Consider the following 23,668-nt stretch of genomic DNA (forward strand, 5'->3'; position numbering starts at 1 on the left):
TGACCCTCCTGCCAGGTTTTACACCCTCTCCTCTGAAGAAGTAAAACATTACTGAAGCCGAAGGATACTGAGCAACTCTGCTCATGGGCGCCAGAACTGTCACAGAAAATTTGCTTCCCGAGTATTCCATCCAGCTTCCCTTCCTGCGCCCACGTGAGCCATAGCGCCAGCCCATCGGCAAGGTCTCAGCGTTTCCTGCTGCTGCAATCTGTAACTCGATTTTGGATTTTTTTTTTTAATTGCAGTTCTGAGGATCTTAGTTCTTAGCAAAACTTTGTTGGTTAGGAGACTTTTACAGTAGTCTGTTTATTTTCTTACCAAAATCGTGAAGACTCGCACACTTTTCCTCCATTCCTGCGCTGCTCTAAGGTTAAACAGCAGCAAAGGAAAGCAATACACACTCGCTGTTTATTTGGGGGGAGGGGAAATATGGATTTGCAGCTAAGTTATCACGATCCTTCGCTCCACCCACGGTCTGGCACTCTCAACTGACACGTACATCATCTATTAATTGCTGTTTGCGTACACAGATACATAATATATTCATTTTTATCTCTGGTAAAATATAAATGGAATTGTCAGCGCGCTCCTGTCTGTTTGTTTGTCTAAGGCTATCAAAAGAAGTCAAGAGAGGAGGCTGTGGCCCGGATCCTGACCCTGATTGTATGAATAAGTAAGCAGGATGCAAGTGATTGGGTTAGATGGTGCGAATATTTTTTTTTTTTTCAAGTTAGGAAGAGGGTAAAAAGACAGGCTGGCGGGGGGAAGGCAAACAGTGCATCCCCAAATCCTCACACTTTTGCTCTCTCGCAGTCAGTTGCTTTGCTGGCTTCTGCAGGCTTTTAAGGTCTCGCGGCGTAGAAATGCCTGGCCCCCACCCCCTTCCTCGGTCTCCCCTTTCAATTCAGATGTGCTGATGTGCAGACCGGATTCATCTTCTCGGAGCTGCGGCGGCGGCTTTGGGCTCAGGCGGCGGCGGCTCGCGCTCGGCCGCGGAGTCCTGGCAGCAGCGGGGACGCGGCGCGGGAGTCCGAGCTCTGGTGGCAGCTGAGCCCGCGGGGCGCCGCTCGCCGAGCCGCGGCCGCGGGAAGTTCGGCAGCCAGAAGGACGACCTGGCAGGCTGCGAGCGCCAGCGCCGCCAGAGCCGAGCTTGCCTGCGCCCTCCCCGCCTCCGAGTGCAGAGTTCCTTACCTGCCCTCCGCCCACCCGCGGGCCCCTAGCCAACTTCTCCCTGCGACTGGGGGTAACAGGCAGTGCTTGCCCTCTCTACTGTCCCGGCGGCATCCACATGTCTCCGGACACCTGAGCATCCCCGTCCCGCCGAGAAGCCTCCGGGTGGGGAGAAGAGCACCGGTGCCCGTAGCCCCGCACATCAGCGCGGACCGCGGCTGCCTAACCTCTGGGTCCCGTCCCCTCCTTTTCCTCCAGGGGAGGAGGATGGGGTTGGGAACGCTTTCCCCGAGGATGCTCGTGTGGCTGGTGGCCTCGGGGATTGTTTTCTACGGGGAGCTATGGGTCTGCGCTGGCCTCGATTATGATTACACTTTTGATGGGAACGAAGAGGATAAAACAGAGACTATAGATTACAAGGACCCGTGTAAAGCCGGTAAGTGGCTCTCCAGGTTGGGACGGTGGCGCGCCGGGGGCCGCTGCGCTGGGTTTCCGATGGGTGGCGGTGGGAGCTCACCTGTTTCCTTCCCTCCCGCGTCAGCCCCTCCGCCGCCCCTCCTTCTCTCCCCCTCCTTTTCCTTCCCTTCCCCACCCGCAAGTGGCAGCCGCTGCGGCCCCAGTTGACTAGAGTTCTGTGCTAGTGGGATCCACTGCCAAGCTCCCATCTCCCAGTCTGCGAATAAGGTCCTAGAGTTTCTGATCCCTCTCCCCTCCCCCAGCAAAACGAAACAAGTCGTAAATATAGCTGGCTGCTGTTCGTTTTAAATTCCAACACTCAGCGGGCTTTATGCATCTGGAAGGGACACCGTCTTCTTTTTCCCCCCCCAGGGCGTGGTTTCCCAGCGCTTGTTCGAGAGCGAGTTGGCAGGGTTCCCCAAAAGATACAGGAGGATGGCATTGCTACCTCGAGACACCTGGGCTCCCTCTTTTACCAGGAATTTCCAGTGTGGGTTCCAGGCTAGAAAGGGATTGTGACAATCTCGGAAGAACTCACTTCTAGATGGGATTCTGATGCATTTGCCCATTTAAAATAAACTGAAAAGGAAAATGTTTTTAAGTTGCTACCCCATTCGAATTTGAGTCTTCCTTCCTGCTAACACCCCAGGGAAATTCAGTCGGACCGGCACTGCCTGAAGCTCAGGTTCTCGCCTCGCAGGGTCCCTGAATGTCCCAGGTCCTTCCCCTCCCTTCTACGCCTCTGGCGCCGCTGCCAGCCTCTCTCGCGCGCGGGGCGGCGCTTCCCTCTCGCCGCCTAAGGTCTGAGACGCACGTGCCCGGGGCCGCTACCACGTGAGCGCAGCGCCTGAGGGCGCCCAGCACCGGCCGCGGCTCCTGTCCGGGCTTCGGGAGCTCCTGGTTCCTTGCTCTGTTGGGCTGTGGCTGAGGGATCCGCGCTCAGTGTGGACGCACGAGAAACTTCCTAAAGGTTGCATGGTGGTTGGGGCTAACCTAGTAGAGCGGTTTGTAAGCGGAAGGCAAGTTGGGTTCCATCCCAAGAGGTGTGGGCTTTAGCGAAGCGTGGAGGAAGGGAGTGGACAAAGTCAAATATATCTAGGGTTCTCCGGATTCTGTGCGAGGTTGCTCTGTGACTAGGTTTTCTTCCCTTTCGTAACTAGATAAGCATTATTCACCCTCTCTTGGGCCTGGAGGAAGGAGAGGTGTACACAATGAAGAAAAATGCTGGAAATTCCCTAGTTAATTTTTACCTTTGATGACCCATTGTTCTGACAAAAAGGGTATGTGTGTTGTGTTCACATTATCACGTCTTTCTCGGTGCATCCTTAAATGCAGGTACTTATTCAAAACTCAGAGTAGCTTAGCAGGAGCCTGTCAGGCTGGAACTCAGAATTCTGATTTAATTCAGTTTTGCTGATAAGTTCCCTGCTGTCACTTTTAATAACTGTATCTATTTTCCCACTGAAAGTTTCTTGGGCCGCCCGGGATGGTTTGGACAAGGAGATGCTGATTGCTGTGGTGGGTGACTAGTGGCTGGGCATTCAGAATCTGTTCTCTGCAACTCCTTAAATGTACTTTTTGCTAAGAAATTTCTTTTGAATAATGTTGTAACTTGCTGAAAATTGTGCGTTTTCTTGTTTGTGGTAAGGTAGAGATGAAGTACATTATTTCAAAAGATTGTCTAGGAAAACAGCTACTTTGATACCCTGTTGTGTGAAAGATTCAAGCAGATAAGTATTTGCACCATGTGTATTGAAACACACCTCAGACATTAACGTTTAGTTTCCTCGGCAAATAAACATCTAGGCAAGGAAAAAGAAACTTTAATAGCATTTACTTTTGTTTCCCTTTTGATACTGGTTTATTTTTTAATATAGTTGTTGAAAGTAAAGCAACAACAAAACCAACGTTGAACGGATTATTACCCTAATCTTATTTCTTCTCTGTTTTTGAGAAGAGGCATACCAGTGCACACCTGTGTGTGTGTTCACACGCATGCATGTGTGTGTGTAATGAGAGAGAAATAAGAATGGCCCAAGTGGAGGGCTAAGAAGTATGCACAGAATGTGGATCCCTTTTAAAATTATCCACCCTGCTTTTGAATTTAGGCTTTAATTTACCATCTTGGCTCAAGACAGGCAAAATTTTAGTGCCTCCTTTTTATCGCTGGGAAAGTCAAATCAAAGTTCCAATAACAGGAAAAAGATGAAATAATACATTGAAATCCCAAGCAAGAGTCAAAAAAAAAAAAAATCACTGAAATAAGGAAGATGGGGACGGGTCTGTGAAAGAAAGCCAGGCAAAAGCAAAAGAGAAGGTACTTTCCAGACACTTGGGGCACCTTTAATCTTCCCTTTCCAAATAACAGATTGGAGAGCATGGCCCATGAAATAAAAGGCCCTTTCTGAGCTTCTCTAACAGGGTCTTCATATTCCTCAAAGTACACAGAGGCTTGATATCACAATGACAATCATGGCTTTGTGGTTTTAAAGCACTTTTGAGTGCTGGTGTTCACAACAGCTCAATATGGTAGAGTTTGTTACTCTTCCCATTTTACAGATAGGAAAACAGAGTCCCAGTGAGGTTACATGTCTTTGTCAGGATTACTCAGAACTTGATTCCAAGTTTCCTGGCTGAAAAGTCTAGCTGTATTTGACAATTACACTGCATTTTTAGTTGGCCTTTTGGAGGTTTTCATTGAGATGATAACAATAGAAATTAGTCTAGGTTTACCAGGAGTCCAGACTAATAGAGATGCAATTACTTGCATATCTGATATAGGTGAAGCGAAGAACATAGCTTCATTTTTTTGAAACTCAAATCCTTGAGGACAGAGATCATAACTGGTTTTTAATGTTTATCACAGGGATGGATTACTACTGTTAGGAATTTAATATGTTCTCAATACCTTCTCGATATCTATAGACTGTTGATACTGCCATTTACAAACTTTTTTTCTAAACAAGATCAAATGTATGTTACCCAATAAGATTTGTTTCTGAATTACAACTTTAAAAATTACACTATCCTCAACACATTTGTGAAATAGAATACAATTTGTTTACCTATCAGAACTCTGATTTCAAGTTCATGAAACTATAGGGTAGAAACGAATCCTTGTGTTAATTTGATAGGATTTTTACTCAGAAAGACATTGTAGGTATAAGTGATAGTAGGTGAGTCAGTGCAGCACAGCTGCGGACATATTTATATAGCCAAATCCTTTAGGACAAAATATAGGTACTTTATTTCTCTATATAAGTAGATATACACAAAGATACAGATAATTCAAATGAATATCTGTCTGTCTTTCAACAGTGCAGTGCACAATCATCTGAATATACAATCAGGTTTCTCTTACTCTCTAGGTCAGGAGGCTCCCAAGGGACATTGGGAAGCTGATGCTGCAAGAGCTCATTCCAGAGCAGAGACGGAGGTGTCCTGTTTCATTGTTGTACTATAGAAATAAGTGTTAATCTGAGTATTAATATCTGTGAAGAGCCTAGGCAAATTTAGTTTGTAAGTTAATCTTCTGCCAAATATGTGTACAGATTACATGGAAAAGCAGATACCTGATGAACTAACTGTGTATTAACACATACCCTTCCTTCTTTTCTCTCCTTCTCTTCTTCCCTCCCTTCCATTCCTTGCTTTTTTACTTCCTTCCCTTCTTTCCCTTCTTCTTTCTTTTTTTTTTTTTTGTATTTATGGGAATATTAAGAAAGCTCAGGCAACTGTAAATAGAATATCTAATAGGAGAAACTGAAGAAATTAGTACTTTTAATTTTGGGTAGAGGGGTATAGAATTGGTGGAGTAAGATGTTTTTGCAGAACAATATCCTTATTCTCTGTAGACATTTGTGAACACCTGACAAAAGACTTTCTACCTAGAAGCTCCTGAGTAAATGACTCCTAATCTTGGAAAAAAAAAAAACCCAAGCATGATTAAAGGTCAGTGCCTTGCAAGGTGAAATTTGCCTATAGAGGAGCATCTGCAAGCCTGTCTATGTAGAAATAGGCTTTTGGCATTTTAGAAAACTCTTCCTGCTTTTCTTTATAGTCGGTGCCCCAGTGTCCTAGTATGCTAGGCCTTGTGATAATTTTCCTCAGTTCATAATTTCTAGGTAACATTGCCTCATTCTTTTGGCCCTCAGTGTTGTACTTTCTAGCTGAACTGGCCATTTTTGAATTTGATGTTCTTTTCCATATCTTTATTCCATCATAATTTTAGATATCCAAACATTTATTTCTTAGTCAGTGCCTCTCTAGACTGCTGCACTCTCATTTAAAAATGCATTTCATAGAGCTGCTTCTCCTAATCCGTTTCTTCTGTTTTAGTTTTCATTTCCTCAGATCTTGATTTTTTTTTTCTCTTCTTGCCTTGGGTGCCAACTCAGAAGTGGCCAAAATACAGTGTTTGCAGAAGGGATGGATAAGGCATTATATTCCATACACTTGAATTCTGCTCCTGGCTTGTCAGTAGTAATTCCTTAGTCCTTGTCTTGAGGGTCCACATTCATATTTGGTCCACAACGGCAGTTACTGTTGTTAGGTGTGAAAAAGATAGATTTTTTTTTCCTAAATATATTCCCTCATACTGAGCAAGGTCAAAAGCTCTTCTTTTCTTTTCCTTTTTGTTTGTTTACATAGTCTCCTGAGATCCTCCCACGTTTTGCTTCTGGGTAGTGTCATTCACAAATTCAAAACCTAAGTGGAACCTCTTCTCTTAGCTAGTTGGTGTAATAATGCATAGAATTCTTAATTCAAGTAGGTGCCCCGTCAACTCTACTTGACTCAGTGTAGGCCTCCTTAGACCAAGGTGAAACAGTTCATATGTGTAGAGCCTAGAAAAGGCTTTTTGAAAAAGTTAACATAATTCCACAGCTTTCCCTCTTACCCTGATGATGGCTTCCTTTTTTTTTTTTTTTTTTTTTCTGAGACAAGATCTCACTCTGTCACTAGGCTGGAGTGCAGTGGCACGATCTTGGCTCACAGCCTCGACCTCCTAGGCTCAAGCAATCCTCCTACCTCAGCCTCCGTAGCTGCTGGGACTACAGGTGCATACCACCATGCCCAGCTAATTTTATTATTTTAATTTAATTTTTTTTTTTGTAGAGACAGGGTTTCACCATGTTGCCTAGGCTGGTCTTGAACTCCTGAACCAAGTGATTCTCCTGCCTCAACTTCCCAAAGTGCTGGCATTACAGGCATGAGCACCCAGCTGACAGTTTCCTTTTCTATGAAAACCTAATATAAGCCATGTATGGTTCCTCCATCAGAAACCATATTGTCTTCCTCTATTGTGTATGCAAGAATCCTATTTTTGAATATCTTAGCAAATTTCTCTCATGTGAAATTGAGACTTACTTGCCAATAGTTAAAACCATATTCTTTGCAAACCTTCTTATGGCTATTAGCCACCTTAATCATCCTTCAGACCTTTCGATTATTGAGGCCTTGGTATGATCGCTTACAGAAAAGAGGTTAGCCTTTAAATTCTTCTGGAACTCAGGTAGGTAGTATCAAATGCTGATAATTTACTATCATTCATTTTAGAATATTACTTATTCTAATAGTTCCTTAGACCCATCTGCTTAAAATACTTAAAACTAGGACCCTCCTTAAGCTTTTCTAAGAATGCTTAGGGAAGACAGAGGCAAATAATCCATTTAAAATGAGGCATTGCACATCCTGCTGAGGCCATCTGGTGTCTAGGGAAGTGGTGGGGGTGGGGGAGCCATGTTGCTCCCCTGAACTGTGAGAACTCCGCCCTGCAGCATCTTGAGCTCAGACTTAGGCCAGGACTCAGGGGCCTGGCAAGGTTCCTGAGGATGTAGGATTTCCTCATCCTCAGGATGAGGGGAGTTTGGAAACCTCTTACAGTTCTTTCATATTCCAGGATCTGGAATTAATTGTGGACTTATCCTCCTAAATTGAGGAGTGCAGAGTCCTCTCCCCAACCCTGGATATGGCAGAATGATTTAGCAATATGGCTTTAGTGGTTTTTGTCTTTAATTATCTATTGAATACTAACACTTGGGGAGGAAAACTTAAAAAATATATAACCTCAAAGCTATGGAATGAATGACATAGATTGTGTTCTTTTCCAGAAAGCAGGAGGAGGGAATCCCTTGCTTATTTATTTCATTCTTGTCATTGTGAGCCCTAAAAATGGAATACTGACTATTGGACTTTGAGATATTGTGGGCTGGCTAATGGACTGCTAGTTTTGTCAACTCTTTATAGAATGTGTGCTAATCCTGCCACGCTGTTCTAAAGAGCTCAACTACATATTTTGTATTAAGAAGTCTAGTAAATTAGGTGTTAATTGAAATCCAGAAAGTGAAGCAAGGTGGTGTTTATCTTACTCAGCTCTTCTCCTGCCACTTACGTTTAGAGTTTAAGCTAAAACAAATGCTATCCATTATATTTTTTAAAAGAACTTACTTGAATGATAATAATTCTAAAAAGTTGAAACCATATATTAAATGGGTCAGAAGTGCTCTAAATATATTATTTTTTCCCAGCCAAAATCTAGTTTTATGTATTGGTATGCTACTTGAAGCATTCAACTCAGTGTTTAAAAAAGACTTCAACAGTTTTTAACACACCGTACCATTTTACAAGTCAGGGGAGTTGTTACGGAGGTGGAGATAAAAGCCATATATTTACTCTCAGCGTTTTAAATATTCTGTGTTGTTGAGCTTTCCGTTGACGACATTTAATTTGTGTGATGAGGGAGGCAGAGATGGAGGGGTAAAAGGGTGGAATAGTTCCCTCATTCCTTACATTTCTCATCTATGTTAAACTGTCAGCACATGGATTGTGTACCACAGAGTCACCTCTGGTAGCTCCTGGCCGGGTTGCTGCTGTAAGTGTCTTCTGAGTTCTCTTCTTTGGCTCTGAGTGTATTTGAAGAGTTTATTGGGATAATCTCAGTTTCTTGTAAAGTGTTGGAAACCACCTTGGCATTAGCTCAGTTGACTGACCATCCAGAAAAGATGGAACTTTGTTCCTCTGCCCTATTCTTTTCAGAGCACAAATACCTAATATTTGAGGCTTATGGTATTTTGTGTTTTGTATTCAGATTAAAGATAATTAAGTATATGCCTCATTGCATGGAAGTTAATATCTTTCAAATATCCCCGGGAGGAACACCATGAATAATTAGGAAACACCAAATGGAGAATATTAAAGAAGGGAATGAGTCCTCACCTATCTCAAGTACCTCGCATATCTAGGAAGTCTCTTCATGGCTCACATCATAACATAGTTTACATTTTTGCATTAAAAAAATCTAGAGCCTCCTGTCTTCACCATATCCCCATCAATTATCATTATCACTCCTTCTGGATACGTGAGGAAAACAGGCAAGTGGTGAGGGCTTGAACCTGAGTTTCTATATTTCTGATGACTTTCCTTTTTCAAATTTCTCACACTTGGCTCTGCAGCCAGCACAAATGTAGTGAGACTGTCAATTTACATGGTGGTGGACATCCATCCTTTGTGATTTCTTTGTTGAGAATGCCTCTTGCTTTTAGTGTTCTTGCATTTTTATAAGCCACGTATTGTATTGTCAGAGTAAGACCAGTATTTTATAATCACATGGAGTTTAGTGCAGGGCCTCCTCCCTCTTGAGAGCATTCTCTTAGTGTGAGAAGTTACGAATGAAATACCTACTTATGGATGAAACAAACAAAAATGCAAATGACTAATTTTAATAGGATTAGAGACATGTTTGAGGGTGAATAGTGTAGGGGAGACAATGCTGTGTGTAGCCTCAAGTATATGCATTGTGACAGCAGGCTTTCCATGTCCATTAAGACAGGGGCTGGGTTGGATGTGGGTAGAATTTAGTCATGAGTGCCCTGCTGCTGGCACAGGCTCTGACATTTTGTGTGGTAAGATGTTGTTTCACGCTTTAAATTTACTCTGAGTATTCCTTGAATTCATGATTATGAGCCCATACAGAGTGCAAGAACATCCTTTCAAATGCAGGTGAAAAAAATTCAGGAAAGTGGTTTACAGTGTACACTATGTATGTAAATTATGTGTGAATGCCTTTGAGAAAACAAATATGCTGTGTGAAGTTACTTAAATAACTTCACCTTTTTCAATCCTAACTTGTCTAAAAGCCTAAGGTCAAATGCTTGAAAACTCCTAGAGATAATAGGATCAAATAAACTTCTTGGAACTCTGGCCTGGTTTCCTAAGAGGAGGAAGTCTGGCAAATTCAAAATATATATCATATGTAATATTTACTATATGGGTATTATAATTTTTTTGAAGAAAACATATTATTATTTAGAAAATTATCATGTTTTCTAGGATGAAGAATTCCTGCTTGTACTTGTTTCCTAACAAGTGGTAGAACAAAATCTGGTAAAACAGGCTTCTCATTTTTTTCTTGCCTCCTTCTTTTCTACCTAAGACCTAGTGGAAAATTTTCTTTTATATATGTATATTCTTTAGTCCCAAGAGAAGAAATAGTATATAACTAAACCTGAATGCAGTGTAGCTGGCAGGCAGTCACCAGGGTCAGAATAATTGGGTTTTGGTATCTGGAACGGGTAAAGGAAATAATGACCTAAATCAGGGCCTCTGTGTTGCTTTATGTTTCTTTCATTTTTTTTGAGACGGGTTTTGCTCTTGTTGCCCAGGCTGGAGTGCAGTGGTGTGATCTCAGCTCACTGCAACCTCCGCCCCCCAGGTTCAAGGGATTCTCCTGCCTCAGCTTCCTGAGTAGCTGGGATTACAGGCATGCGCCACCAAGCCCAGCTGATTTTATATTTTTAATAGAGACGGGGTTTCTCCATATTGGTCAGGCTGGTCTCGAACTCCCGACCTCAGGTGATCTGCCTGCCTCAGCTTCTATTTGGAAAGAGATTTGTGAGCAGTTTGCTGGGTGAACTCCTGACCAAGAGTTAACACACAGAAAGAAGATACGTGCTCAAGGATGAAAATAGTTACAGTAAGAACAGATGAACTAGTGACCAAGAGTTAACGCACAGAAAGAAGATATTGATTATAGGATATACTTCCAGTTTGTTCCAGGATGAAAATAGTTGTAGTAAGAACAGATCTCTGGCATTTACAATGGAACTCAGAAGTAGCATGGGGCTTCATACACAAAACCGTATGCTTCAAAAACGAGTGTCCTATATTAAATCTTGTTCTTGTATTGAATGGCACTTGTAGCTGAGTGTTTTAACTTAACTTGGTTTATATCTCCCAGTGACAGAATCAGATTTTGAATTCAAAACTCTGGACTCCATGAGCTGCCATGGTCTGCCTTTCATTTTCTTTCTTTTTTTATGTGGGTACTTTTTTGCAAATTGGAGTTGGTTTAAAAATTATTTTTTCAGGTTTCAAGGAGACAGAATAACGATCTATTAAAAATGTGGGCTTTGGAGTGAGAGGGCCATGAGTTCTAATACTAAACCCCCCACATAATAACCATGTGTGGCTTTCAGCAAGTTATTTAACCTCATTACATTTCTGTTTTCTGAGCTATAAAATAAAGGTGATATTATAATCCTCATGATGTTGTTATAAGAATTAGTTGTAAAGTACACATCGCTTTTTCTGGAACATAACAAACACTGTATTATTTTATTCACAGTAGTATAAATATATGAGATGTGGAGGATTTTTAATCACAACTACTTATTTGTGGAGAGATGATCTTTATGAAATCATTTGTGGGATAAATGTCTTTGTTTCTTTCCATGCATAAAAACATTTTGTTATCTCAAGTCCTCTGAACTTTTCAATTGAGAAGATAAATCCCCCAAATAGACCTTGTTTTAAAAGATACCAGAGGCAACCGATAGAAACATTTTCCGTATGTTGTTCTCTTGGCTATTTGCTCATATGCCTAATACACTCAAAATATATTGACAATTTTCAATTCACGTTGACTAAAGTGTGAATAGAGTCTTGGCTATATATATAGTCTTTCGGTAATTTCTGGTTCAGATTTTGTTTGCCATCTGGATCAATTTGAAGAGCTTAGATATTCACAATCTATGTTTACACAGAGCTAAGTTTGAGCACATGGCTCCAAACTACAAATATTCGTTAATTCATTAAACATTTTTTGAACATTCTTATGAAGGAAACATAGATTTATCCTTGGGGTTTACAGAAGTATGCCTCACCTAGTATAGTCTTCACATTGCCATTTGCAGGTAGATGATTGCTCATGTGTAAATAGTTGTTTATGTATTAATCACATAATTGCATGCTAAGTTATTTTAATTTAGCATTTGAAAATAGATACTATTATAAATTATGATAATCTGAATATGTGTTCTTATACATTTTTGCTGGATTTTTCTTTACTCAACATAAATGAAGATTAATATAATATTAATATAATGCTTTGTGGGGAGCACTGCAACTTTTAAGTAAGTACTTTGTAGGCTTTGTTATTTGGCAGTGGACTAGTACAATGTAACCAATAATTGCTTATACAGATATTTGGAAGTAGTCTGTGTAAGCAGCTTGGTTTTAAAATCACACAACTTGATTTTAAAATTTCAACTTGTGGCCGGGCGCGGTGGCTCATGCCTGTAATCCCAACACTTTGGGAGGCCGAGGCAGGTGGATCACCTGAGGCCAAGAGTTTGAGACCAGCCTGGCCAACATGGTGAAACTCTGTCTCTACTAAAAGTACAAAAATTAGCCAGGCGTGGTGGCGAGTGTCTGTAATCCCAGCTACTCTGGAGGCTGATGCAGGAGAATTGCTTGAACCTGGGAGGTGGAGGTTGCAGTGAACCGAGATTGCGTCACTGCACTACAGTCTGGGTGACAGAGTGAGACTCTGTCTCAAATAATAATAATAATAAAATAAAATAAAATAAATACAATTTCAACTTGTTTCTCGTGTTCTCCCCCATTATTTGGTAGAGCACAATTCTGTTCTTCACACTGTATCCTTACTCTTAAATACATTTGAAGTTACCGGGTTCACTTTTTTTACATTTATAGGTCAGTACAAGCAAAAATAAACAGTAAAATGAATGAAGTGAATGTTTATTCTTTTTACTTCTCCTGTTCTACTGTGATTTTGAAAAGTAAATATAAGTTTTGCTTTTTAAAAAATAATCGTATCTGGGTAGTGGTATGAAAACTGGAAAACAAACTAGATTGGCAGTCAAGAAATGGAAACTCCAGTACTGGCTCTATGGCTGTATTTGTGTTGCCCTCAGGACATCCTTTGGTTTTCCTGGGCCTCAGCCTCTGAGGCTTGGAAATCTCTAAGGCTGTTCGAGGCCTAAAGCAATCTGAATCCTGGTGTCTCTGACGTTGGAAGCAAGAGCTCCTCTCAAGTGGTACCAAGAAGTTGCAGTGCCAGGGGGCATACGCTGTACACCGAGAGGAAGGGGAAGGTGTTCACACCTCTCCTGGGGTCACTCTTGATAAACCCTCAGGTTTCTGACAGTTTTGTTCATATCATGGCAGCCACTATAGGCCCTGAAGTAGGCCATGCAATTTCATGACTTGTCTGCCAGAATTAGCCCCGAAAGCAATCTATGCCTAAATTTCCCTCCCTCTTCCTATCTCATTACTTCTGAAAACAAACAAACAAACAAAAAAACTACCAAACAGTAGCAAGGTGTGTGAGAATAGCAGATATCTTACGTGTGTATCAGAGCATGTTAGTGTCACATTACCGTCAGAATTGAAGGTTGTTCAGTTGGATCTTTTTCACAGGAAAAAAATGGATTGGTATATTGGGATGAGGGAAAGCCTGTTCTGTCAAGTTTGAGGTCAGTGTTCATAATGGAGAGAACAAGAACTATAGGCAACAAAACTGCAGGAAAATTGTTCCAGCTGAAAGCATTTTACCAAGTACATGACATGTTAACAGATATATCCTTATATTAATTAATTACTTGAATATATCCTTGAAAATATACTTCTGCTTGGCACAATTGGATTGTTATTTATCTTCATAAAATTCAGCTCCACAAACCTTTAATTTTTCTTAAAGAGTCTAGTAAGGAACCATTCTTGTTATCTCATTTTATGTATATTTTTTTGATGAGTTTAAATTTTCAAATCATCGCCAAAGCAAGTTTCACTTTTGTGGCTTTTATAATAGTAAGAAGGAAGTCCAGTAGAAATCAATAACATGAATCTAGGTAGGGTAATTGAATTAGAAGAGCACTGGATATTCTGTAGGAGACTTAGGTGCAAGTGTTGGCTGTTTTATTTAATTATATTATCTTGGTCTACCTACACAAAGCTTCAGAGCTTAAGTTCACACATTTGTAATGTGGGGATAGTGATCCCTAGTCTATGAAACATGTAATGATTACATGTGTAAGGTCTTGGTAAACTATGATGCACTGTACAGATTTAAATTAATACAAGCACTATTTTGTGTATGATATGTTTCAAGAATATGCTTGGGGGGTACACAAATAAGATGTTCTCTTCCTAAAAAGATTTCAAAATCTACTAGAAAAAAAGTAACAATAACTATCAATATAAAAATGTAGTAAACAAGGTACAGTCTCCCTTGGTATTCATGGGAGATTAGTTCCAGCACCCCTCCAGGTAGCAAAATCTGAGAATGCACTAGTCCCATATATAAAATGGCATAGTATTTGAATATAAACCATTCAATCCTCTCATATATTTGAAATCATCCCTAGATTCCATATAACACTTAAAACAATATAAATGCTATGGGAATAGTAATACTGTATTTTTAAAATTCATATTTTTTAACCATTGCATTTATTTATTTATTTTGGAATATTTTCCATCTGTAGTTGGTTGAATCTGTGGATATGCAGGGCTGACTGTTCTATGGTAGCACAGAGGAGGGAATGCATTAATTATGCATCTCAGGGAAGGTGACATTTAAGCTGGATCTTGAAGTCCTGTAATTTTCTTCCTGGAGAAAAGATGGGGCAAAACTTTAGAGTCAAATAACTAAGATATAAGTTGAAGCTGTGAAAGTTCTTGAATTTTATGAAAATACAGGAAGTGGCAAATGGTCTAATGTGGACAGAGCAAAGGATGTGTAAGAGTTAATGCTTTGGCAATAAATGATTCTGAAAAATAGTGTAAAGGGATCTTTAAAGGCCAGGGTGTGACCTTGATCCTGTTGGCAGTGAGAAGTGAGCTTACTGAAAATTTAAAGCAGATCATTGGCTTGATTATAGTCATATGTTATAAAGATATGTTAGGAGGTAAAGAGTGAGCTGGTGTAGTTGGTGGAAGAAGTAATGAGAAAGTGGGAGGAGGGAGGCTTGTTAGGTTATAGTAGAAGTAGAGGCAAGCACTAGATGAGTGCTTGCGTTTGCACCGTGTCAGTAGCCACAGAAAAGAGGGATTGGAGGTAAGAGACCAGTGACCAGCTGGATGGCCTTGGGGTGAAGGTCAAGAAAGTAAAAGAAAAGAAAAGGAGGAGTCAAAGATGATTTCATGGCTTCATACTTTAGTGACTGGATAGACAGTGATACAGATGAGCAAAGTATAAAACAATAAAAAACTAAGTTTGTGTTTTGTAAAGCAATTGAATTTGGTTTTGAGAACCCTTTGACTTGCATATAATCCTTTATTTGGTATCACAGATCCCCTCATGTTGTTGTTTTTCAGGCATATATTGGTTAAATTTGGACTTTGTATGCCATATTAACTTTGAAATCAACTTGTCAAGCCTCAACATTTACATTTTGATTGCCATGGCATTGAATCTATGGGTTATTTTAAAGAGAATTATTTTTATAGTATTGAACCTTCTAATCCATGAACATGGTATATATCTGTATTTGTTTAGGCCTCCTTAAATACTGTTTAATATTTAATATTTTTATCTGTAATTTGTGCATGCTTTTGATATAGATTTATTCATATATTTTTATTTTTTGATGATATAATGTAGCTTTAAAAAATTATTGTTAAGGCCAGTTGTTGCTATTATGCAGAAATGTGTTTGATTTTTTTATATTTTTACTTTTTTCCAACATTCTTGACAGTCTTGTATGTTTTAATAATTTATTTGTATATTCTTCCTATAGGCAATCAGATTATCTGCAAATAAACGTGGTTTTATTTCTTCCTTTATAGTCCCTCTGTTTTTAATTTAATTTAATTATTTTTTTGCTGTGCTGACAGCCTCCCAGTGTTGCACAGAAGTGCTGACTGAGGGCTAGCTTGCTCTGTTCTTAATTTTAAAGGGAATGCTTTCAATTATTTACCAATTATTCTATTTGGTATTTTTTTAAACATAGGCACTTTTTATCAAATTAGGAATTCTGTGTTTACTAAAAATGATATAATTATCCTTATTTCACCATTTAAAGTAGTAAATTAGAATAATTAATTTACTAATATTAACCTACCTTGCATTCCTGGGATGAAGACAATTTAGGCATAATCTATTCCTTTTTTTACATCTCTGGATTCAGTTTATTGTTACTTTGTTTCTGTGTTTATCAGTTTAACTGACTTAAAACTCTCCTCATTCTACTCTTCCTGTTGGGTTTTATTTGTTCCTTTAATACATTTGAAAATATTTTTTTTTTTTGCCTCTGTAACAGCACAAGATCACTTTAAACTAAATTCTCTGCTTGAGTGTATTAGGCTTCTGTCATAATGTCAATTCAGAATGCAGACCTATTACCTATTTTGGGTATGGTTCTTGCTTATGTGATCTCAGAAGATATTTGTTTTTCTCCCCTCTACTTAGTTTCAAGCTTCCAGAAAATTCTTGTGTGCAAGTACCTGGGGTGGTATGAGTTTAATTTTCATTCTTCCTTATACTTAGAAGCCCCAGATGCGGGAATCCCTGATTTTGGGGGGATTATTGTATTACACTTTCCAGCCTGGGTGGGCCTTGCACTATGTCTTCTATCCTTAAAGCCCTATGAGACATCAAAATTTAATGGTCATGCCAACAAATTTTGGCAAATGCCCTCAGATGAAAGCTGGTTTTAGTCTTCTGTTTATCTCTCTGGATTCTCTCATTCACTCAGCGATTAATATATTTCACTCTTCTGTCATCTATTGATACACTCAGGGTTTTAAAAAATACTTTATCTAGCATATTGAGTTATGCAGGAAGCTCAGCGCCAGTACCTAGTCTGTCATTGTGACAGAAACAGCAGTCATTAACATGGACTTTTAAATGTTAAACATCTTCAGGGCATTTTGTTACAGAACTTAGATGTTATGATGATTAAATGGCTTTATTTGAAAATCATTTATCATTATATATCAAATATAACCCTAAGGTCCTCTATGAAAATATATCGTATATCTAATTTGCTTAACATGCGGATTTTATAATAATCAAACTACTATTTGTTTAAGCTGACTTTTGAGGATATTCATTCAGTCCTGTGTATGTGTGATAAATCCAGAAGTTCCTTGAATTATTTGTGAACATTTCATTGTAAGGGTAAAAATTTTTGTACCTTTCACTTGAAAAGATTCAATTCAAATTTCTTGGGAGAAGAACATCCAAATGTAACTCAAACTACCCATTGTGATTTGCAAAGGAAAGACAGTGTTTGCATAAAGTTGTATCACAAGTTACCTGTACTGACTTGCTGCCTTCAGGCAAATTTGATTATTCTTTAACTTTGTAGAACAGCTAAGTAGGATTATGCTTTTCTTTGTCAGTGAGGTGGATTGGAAATATGTTTCTGCATCTTTTGATGCTTATTTGATACTTATTGCATTCTGTTTTATTGATATTAATAGAGAAGCAGCTCACCATCATCAGTCATTTCAGTTTTTTGAAAACAATTAATAAGGTTTCCATTTTTCTTTATTTAAAATAAGTTGAATTGATTTACCTTGTTGTATGGTTATTAAGACTTTTAATAATACAACTTTGACCTCAATTAATGTTTACACTCTATTAGTCTGTTCTCATGCTGCTAATAAAGACCTACCCGAGACTGAATAACTTATAAAGGAAAGAGGTTTAATTGACTCACAGTTCATTCAGTATGGCTGGGGAGGCCTCAGAACACTAACAGTCATGGCAGAAGGGGAAGCAAACACATCCTTCTTCACATGGCAGCAGCAAGGAGAAGTCCAGAGCAAAAGGGAGAAGGCCCCTTATAAAACCATTAGATCTCATGAGAACTTACTATCATGAGAACAGCACAGAGGTAACTGCCCCCATGATTCAATTAACTCTCACCAGGTCCCTCTCATGACATGTGGGGATTATGAGAACTACAATTCAAGATGAGATTTGGGTGTGGACACAGCCAAACCATATCATTCTGCCACTGGCCCCTCCCAAATCTCATCTTCACATTTCAAAACACAATCATGCTTTCCTAATAGTCCCCCAAAGTCTTAACTCATTCCATCATTAACTCAAAAGTCCACATTCCAAAGTCTTACCTGAGATAAGTCCCTTCTGCCTATCAGCCTGTGAAATCAAAAGCAAGTTAGTTACTTCCCAAATATGGTGAGGGCTCAGGCATTGAGTGAATACACCACTTCCAAATGGGAGAAATTAGCCAAAACATAGGGGCTACATGCCCCATGCAAGTCTGAAATCAAGTGGGGCAGTCGAATCTTAAAGCTCCGAAATGATCTCCTTTGACTACCTGTCTCACATCCAAGTCACACTGATACAAGAGGTGGGCTCCCATGGCCTTGGGCAGCTCTGCCTCTGTGGCTTTGCTGGGTTCAGCTTCTCTCCTGGCTGCCTTAATGGGCTGGCATTGAGTGTCTGCACCTTTTCTAGGCACAAGGCGAAAGCTGTCAGTGGATTTACCATTCTGGGGTCTGGGGACTCTCTTCTCACAGTTCCACTAGGCAGTGCCCCAGTGGGGACTCTGTGTGGGGGTTCTTACCCCACATTTTCCTTCCATACTGCCCCAGCAGAGGTTCTCCATGAGGGCTCTGCCCCTGCAGCACACCTCTGCCTGGACATCCAGGCATTTCCATACATCTCTGAAATCTAGGTAGAGGTTCCCAGACCTCAGTTCTTGACTTCTGTGCACCCCCAGGCACACCACCACATATAAGCCGCCAAATCTTGGAGGTCGCACCCTCTGAAGCAATGGCCTGAGCTGCATATTTTTCCCTTTTAGCCATGGTTCAGATGCAAGTCACTAAGTGTTGAGATGCACAGAGCAGGAAGGCCCAGGGCCTGGCCTATGAAACCATTTTTTCCTCCCAAGCCTTCTGGCTTGTGATGGGAGGGGCTGCCATGAAGACCTCTGACATGCCCTGGAGACATTTTCCCCATTGTCTTGGAGATTGACATTTGGCTCCTTGTTACTTATGCAAATTTCTACAGCTGGCTTGAATTTCTCCTCAGAAAGTGGGTTTTCTTTTTCTATATCATCATCAGGCCATAAATTCTCCAAACTTTTATGCTCTGCTTTTGTTTTAAACATAAGTTCCAATTCCAAGCTTTGTGAATGAATAAAACTGAATGCTTTTAAGAGCACTCAAGTCACTTCTTGAATGCTTTGCTGCTTAGAAATTTCTTCCATCAGATACTCTAAATCATTTCTCTGAGGTTCAAAGTTCCACAGATCTCTAGGCTGGGGGCAAAATGCCACCAGCCTCCTTGTTATAGCATAGCAATAATCACCTTCGCTCCAGCCCAATAAGTTTCTCATCTCCATCTGATGAGACTAGCTCAGCCTGGACTTCATTGTCCATATGACTATGAGTATTTTGGTCAAAACCATTCAACAAGTCTCTAGGCAATTCCAAACTTTCCCACATCTTCCTGTCTTCTGAGCCCTCCAAGTCTCTAAGAGTTTCTAAATTTTCCCACATTTTCCTATCTTCTTCTGAGCCTTCCAACCTCTGCCAGTTAGCCAGTTCCAAAGTTGTTTCCACATTTCCAGTATCTTTACAGCAGTACCCCACTCTACAAGTACCAATTTACTGTATAAGTCCTCATGCTGCTAATAAAGACATACGTGAGACCAGGTAATTTGTAAAGGAAAGAGGTTTAATTGACTCACAGTTCAGCATGGCTGAGGAAGCCTCAGGAAGCTTACAATCATGGTGGAACGGGAAGCAAACACATCCTTCTTCAAATAGCAGCAGCACGGAGAAGTGCAGAGTGAAGCAGGGGGAACCCCAGCCCCTTATAAAACTATCACAGCTCATGAGAACTCATTATCATGAGAACAGCATGGATGTTACTGCTCCCATGATTCAACTACTTCCCACCAGTCCCTGCAATGACACATGGGGATTATGAGAACAACAATTCAAGATGAGATTTCGGTGGGGACACAGCCAAACCATGTCAACACTCATTCAAAATTTCCTCTAATAACTTTCAGTTACAGGGCCTCAAAGGAAATCTTATGCTTCAATTTATGGCAGTGTACCTTCTAATGGACTGGTAGAGATTATAACCCCAAATTCCTCATGTAAGAGGCACCACAATGCTATTCTGAAGTCATAAGCCAATTCCAGTTATCATGCTTGACTTGTATGTATGAATAGAGATGCCCTACAAGGTGCCATTCACTAATTAATTGTGGCTTCCTGAAAATATGCCATTAATGATTTTTTTGAGTTAAGCATTGATCCCTTCATGCCTCTTTTCTTATAAAATTCAAATACTCTTTTCTGAATAACTATTAAGTCATTAACCTGAAAATCAGGAATGTGAAAGATCAGGCCCATTTCATAAATGTGCTAAGAACGTATTCACTAGGAAGGCAGGAAAGCAACCCTGAGAGTTATTCTAAACTACTTCACATGTTTGTTTTGGGACAGCTTATAGTCTGAGCACCTCAGTGACTCTCTTACCCTTTAAACTCTTGCATTCCTTATATTGAAGGCTTTGCATTATGTTCATTCTTTGTTAGCCTTTATCTGGTTACAGATTTTTTTTTCTGTAAAGAAATTATTCTGACCTTATATTGGATTTCATTTTCAAGATGGTAGCTATTTCCCTCAATGCCATTCTTTGACAGAAATCCAAATTGTGCTTGCACTGAGTCATTAATGACTGCATGTAACTCAGCACTGAGCATTTGAGTGAGACTATCACTCTATAGGCACATTAGCTCCCAAAGAATGATGATAATTTTTAAACTCTATCTTTAATGAGGATTTGTAATTGAGTATTTGCTTTTTAAAGATATTTGGTCCAAATTGAGTTATTATATTTCTTGATATAGGACTACATAAAATCTTAATAAACCCAAGCAATGTGAACTTCTGCTTCTGTACAGGATGGAGTAACAGGGACTACATTTATCATTGTAACTGATAAACTAAGAAACTGGACAAAATATATGGAGCAATAGTTCTCAAGACACTGGGCATCAGGCAGCAAAGAAAAGTTATTGCTGGGAGATGGAAAAGAAATAAAGTGAGCCCTGTGTTTGCCTCAGTTTACTGTCTATACAACAGCGTTGAGGAATCCAGGCAGAGACCAGTCTCCTTCTGTTGAAGAGGTGGAGCTGGAAATTCAAAGAATCCAATGCAGCTAGAATTTCCAGCGTGAAGTGTCAGAGTGGAGAAAGCTGCATAGAGAAAGAACTCTGGAGACATGCAGAGAATCCCTACCTTGTATTCAGAATATCCAACCCAAAGATTTACCTCACTACTGATTAGTACATGCATGGGAGAACACTCCCTATGGCTGAGGAAATACCTACCAAAAGAAAAAAGAAAAAAAATTCCTTGGGGCTCACCCAGAGCAGGTAATGGTACCTGTTCTCATGCAGTACATTTGTACAACTTCATAATTTATTGAGCATCATGTAGAATATTGAGAAGAGTTTGCCACAGTTAATGAGGAGATCTTAGCCCTGATTTAAACACTCTGGTCCCACCTAAAAAAGCTAGAAAAAAATACAGAAGGGATCCAAGCAACTTTACTGCTTCCTAGGATAAAATTCAAGAAGATTATTGAAATATAAACATTTCCAGCAACCAACAAATTGAAATTCAATCATTGTTGTCTTGCACCCAATTAGTATTACAGCATTATTTTAAGAGTCAAAAAATCCTGGAAACAATAGAAATGTTTATCATTAGACAAATGGTGGCTAGAATATCTTATATTATAACACTGAAGTAATCAGAGTTGCTGGAGAGGAGATAGATTGGAGCAGGGGAGGACAAAGTATAGAAAAATGTCTGAAGAGATAATGGCCAAAAATTCCTAAATTTAGTGAAAACAGTAGATCTGTGTGATCTAATGATCTCAACCAATCCCCAAGCACAAGGAACATGAAGAAAACTGCACCATGTCACATTACAATCAAGTTGATTAAATTCAGTGATAAAGAGAAAATATTAGAAGAAGCCAGAGGGAAGAACACACTACAGGGGAACATACAGAGGAGTTACTCTTGGAGAATAAGAATGACAGCAGATTTCTTATTGTAAGCAATGCAAACTGGTACATAGTGGAGTAACATCTTTAAATAATGAAAGAAATGCACTGTCAGCTTAGAATTCTCTACCCAGCAAAAATATCTTTCATGAATGAAAGTGAAATAAATACTTTTCTAGTTATGCAAAATCTGAAAGACTTCATTGCCATCCAACTTAACCTATGAGAAATGTTAAAAGAAGTCCCTTAAGTTGTGGCAAATAACAGATTAATGTAGATGTGAAATAGATTAGAACCATGTTTATTGTTGAATAGAAGTTGTGAGAGCAGACATTATTATTTTTTCCTTATCTTTAGGGAAAACGCATTCAGTCTTTCATCACTAAGTGTGGTATTAGCTGGAGATTTTTCATGGGTGACCTTTATCAGGTTGAGGATGTTCCTTTCTGTTACTACCTCTCTGGAGTTTTTAATTAGGAATGCTAGATTTTGTCAAATGATGAGTGTGTGTGTGTGTGTGTGTTGTGTGTGTGTGACATTAACAGCTTAAATGTAAAATGTGTATACATGCACACGCTTTTTGTAAAAATTGACTATATAATCTTAAAATTATATAATAAACAGATTGTGTGACCATCATTCAGTATAACTTACCACATTTACGTGTTTTATATGTAATCTATTAATGAGATAAATTACACTGATTGATTTTCACATATTAATTTGTTGGGGACTGCTTGCATTCCTGGGTAGAACCACACCTGATCTTGTCAATGCAATAAGTCAAGTTCTAGTTAATGCAGTAAGCCAAGAATAAGAAATCAAAGGAATACAGATTGGAAAGGATAAAGTAAAACTCTGTTGGCAGTCAGTATGATTGTCTATGTGGAAATCCAATGGAACTCCCAATAGAGCAGTTCTTATAAACTGCTATGTGAGTTTATTAAGATTGCAGGATATATGATCACATACAAAAATTGGTTTCACTTCTATATAATAGGAGTGATCAATCAGAAATTGAAACTGCCAAAATTGCCATTGACGATTGTATTAAAATATGTGATTTTAAGGATAAATCTTTCAAAGTATGTGCAAGGTCAGTACACTGAAAACTGCAAAATATTGCTGAGAGATTTTAAAGAAAACCTAAGTAAATGGGAAGATACACTTTGCTCATCAGTTGGAAGACTCAATATTGTTAAGATGTTAGAGACAGTGTTCTCTAACTTGATCTACAGATTCAACACAATCCCCCAAAAAACTCAGTAAGACTTTTTGTAAAAAAAAAAAAGACACTGTAATTCTAAAATTCATACAGAAATGCAAGGAACCTAGGATAGACAAAATAATCTTATAAAAGAAGAAAAAGGTTGGAGGACTTATAGCTCTTGCCTTCAAGACTTATTTTACAGCTACAGTACTCAAGACAGGGCATGTTTTGGCATCAAGAGCGACAGATACGTAAATAGAATGAAACAGAGAATGCAGAAATAGGTGTATACTTCCATTTCTGTTGCTTTCTGATAAAGTTGCAAAGACAATTCGGCAGAGAAAGTATAGTCTTTTCTTTTTTTATTATTATTATATTTTAATTTCTGGGATACATGTGCAGAACCTGCGGGTTTGTTACATAGGTATACACGTGCCATGGTGGTTTGCTGCACCCATCAACCCATCATCTATATTAGGTATTTCTCTGAATGCTATCCCTCCTCTAACCTCCTACCC

General features: G+C 39.4%; 1 protein-coding gene across 3 annotated transcripts in view; it reads left to right on the top strand.

The window, feature by feature from the left end:
• The first annotated feature begins 741 nt into the window (after positions 1-741).
• The window catches only part of TLL1 (tolloid like 1), a 236,193-nt gene continuing 213,266 nt past the window's right edge, over positions 742-23,668 (top strand). Inside the window, exon 1 of one of the 3 annotated variants that reach the window (XM_024246040.3) lies at positions 742-1,606. In XM_024246040.3, coding sequence (XP_024101808.2) covers positions 1,438-1,606 — 169 coding nt within the window. In that variant the 5' untranslated portion in view covers positions 742-1,437. Of the gene's footprint in view, positions 1,607-1,631; positions 2,597-23,668 lie in introns of those variants that run through there. The other 2 variants (XM_054554674.1, XM_063723716.1) reach the window with 2 other exon arrangements.

Source organism: Pongo abelii, chromosome 3 (assembly GCF_028885655.2).
Source record: "Pongo abelii isolate AG06213 chromosome 3, NHGRI_mPonAbe1-v2.0_pri, whole genome shotgun sequence".
Classification (NCBI taxonomy): domain Eukaryota; kingdom Metazoa; phylum Chordata; class Mammalia; order Primates; family Hominidae; genus Pongo; species Pongo abelii.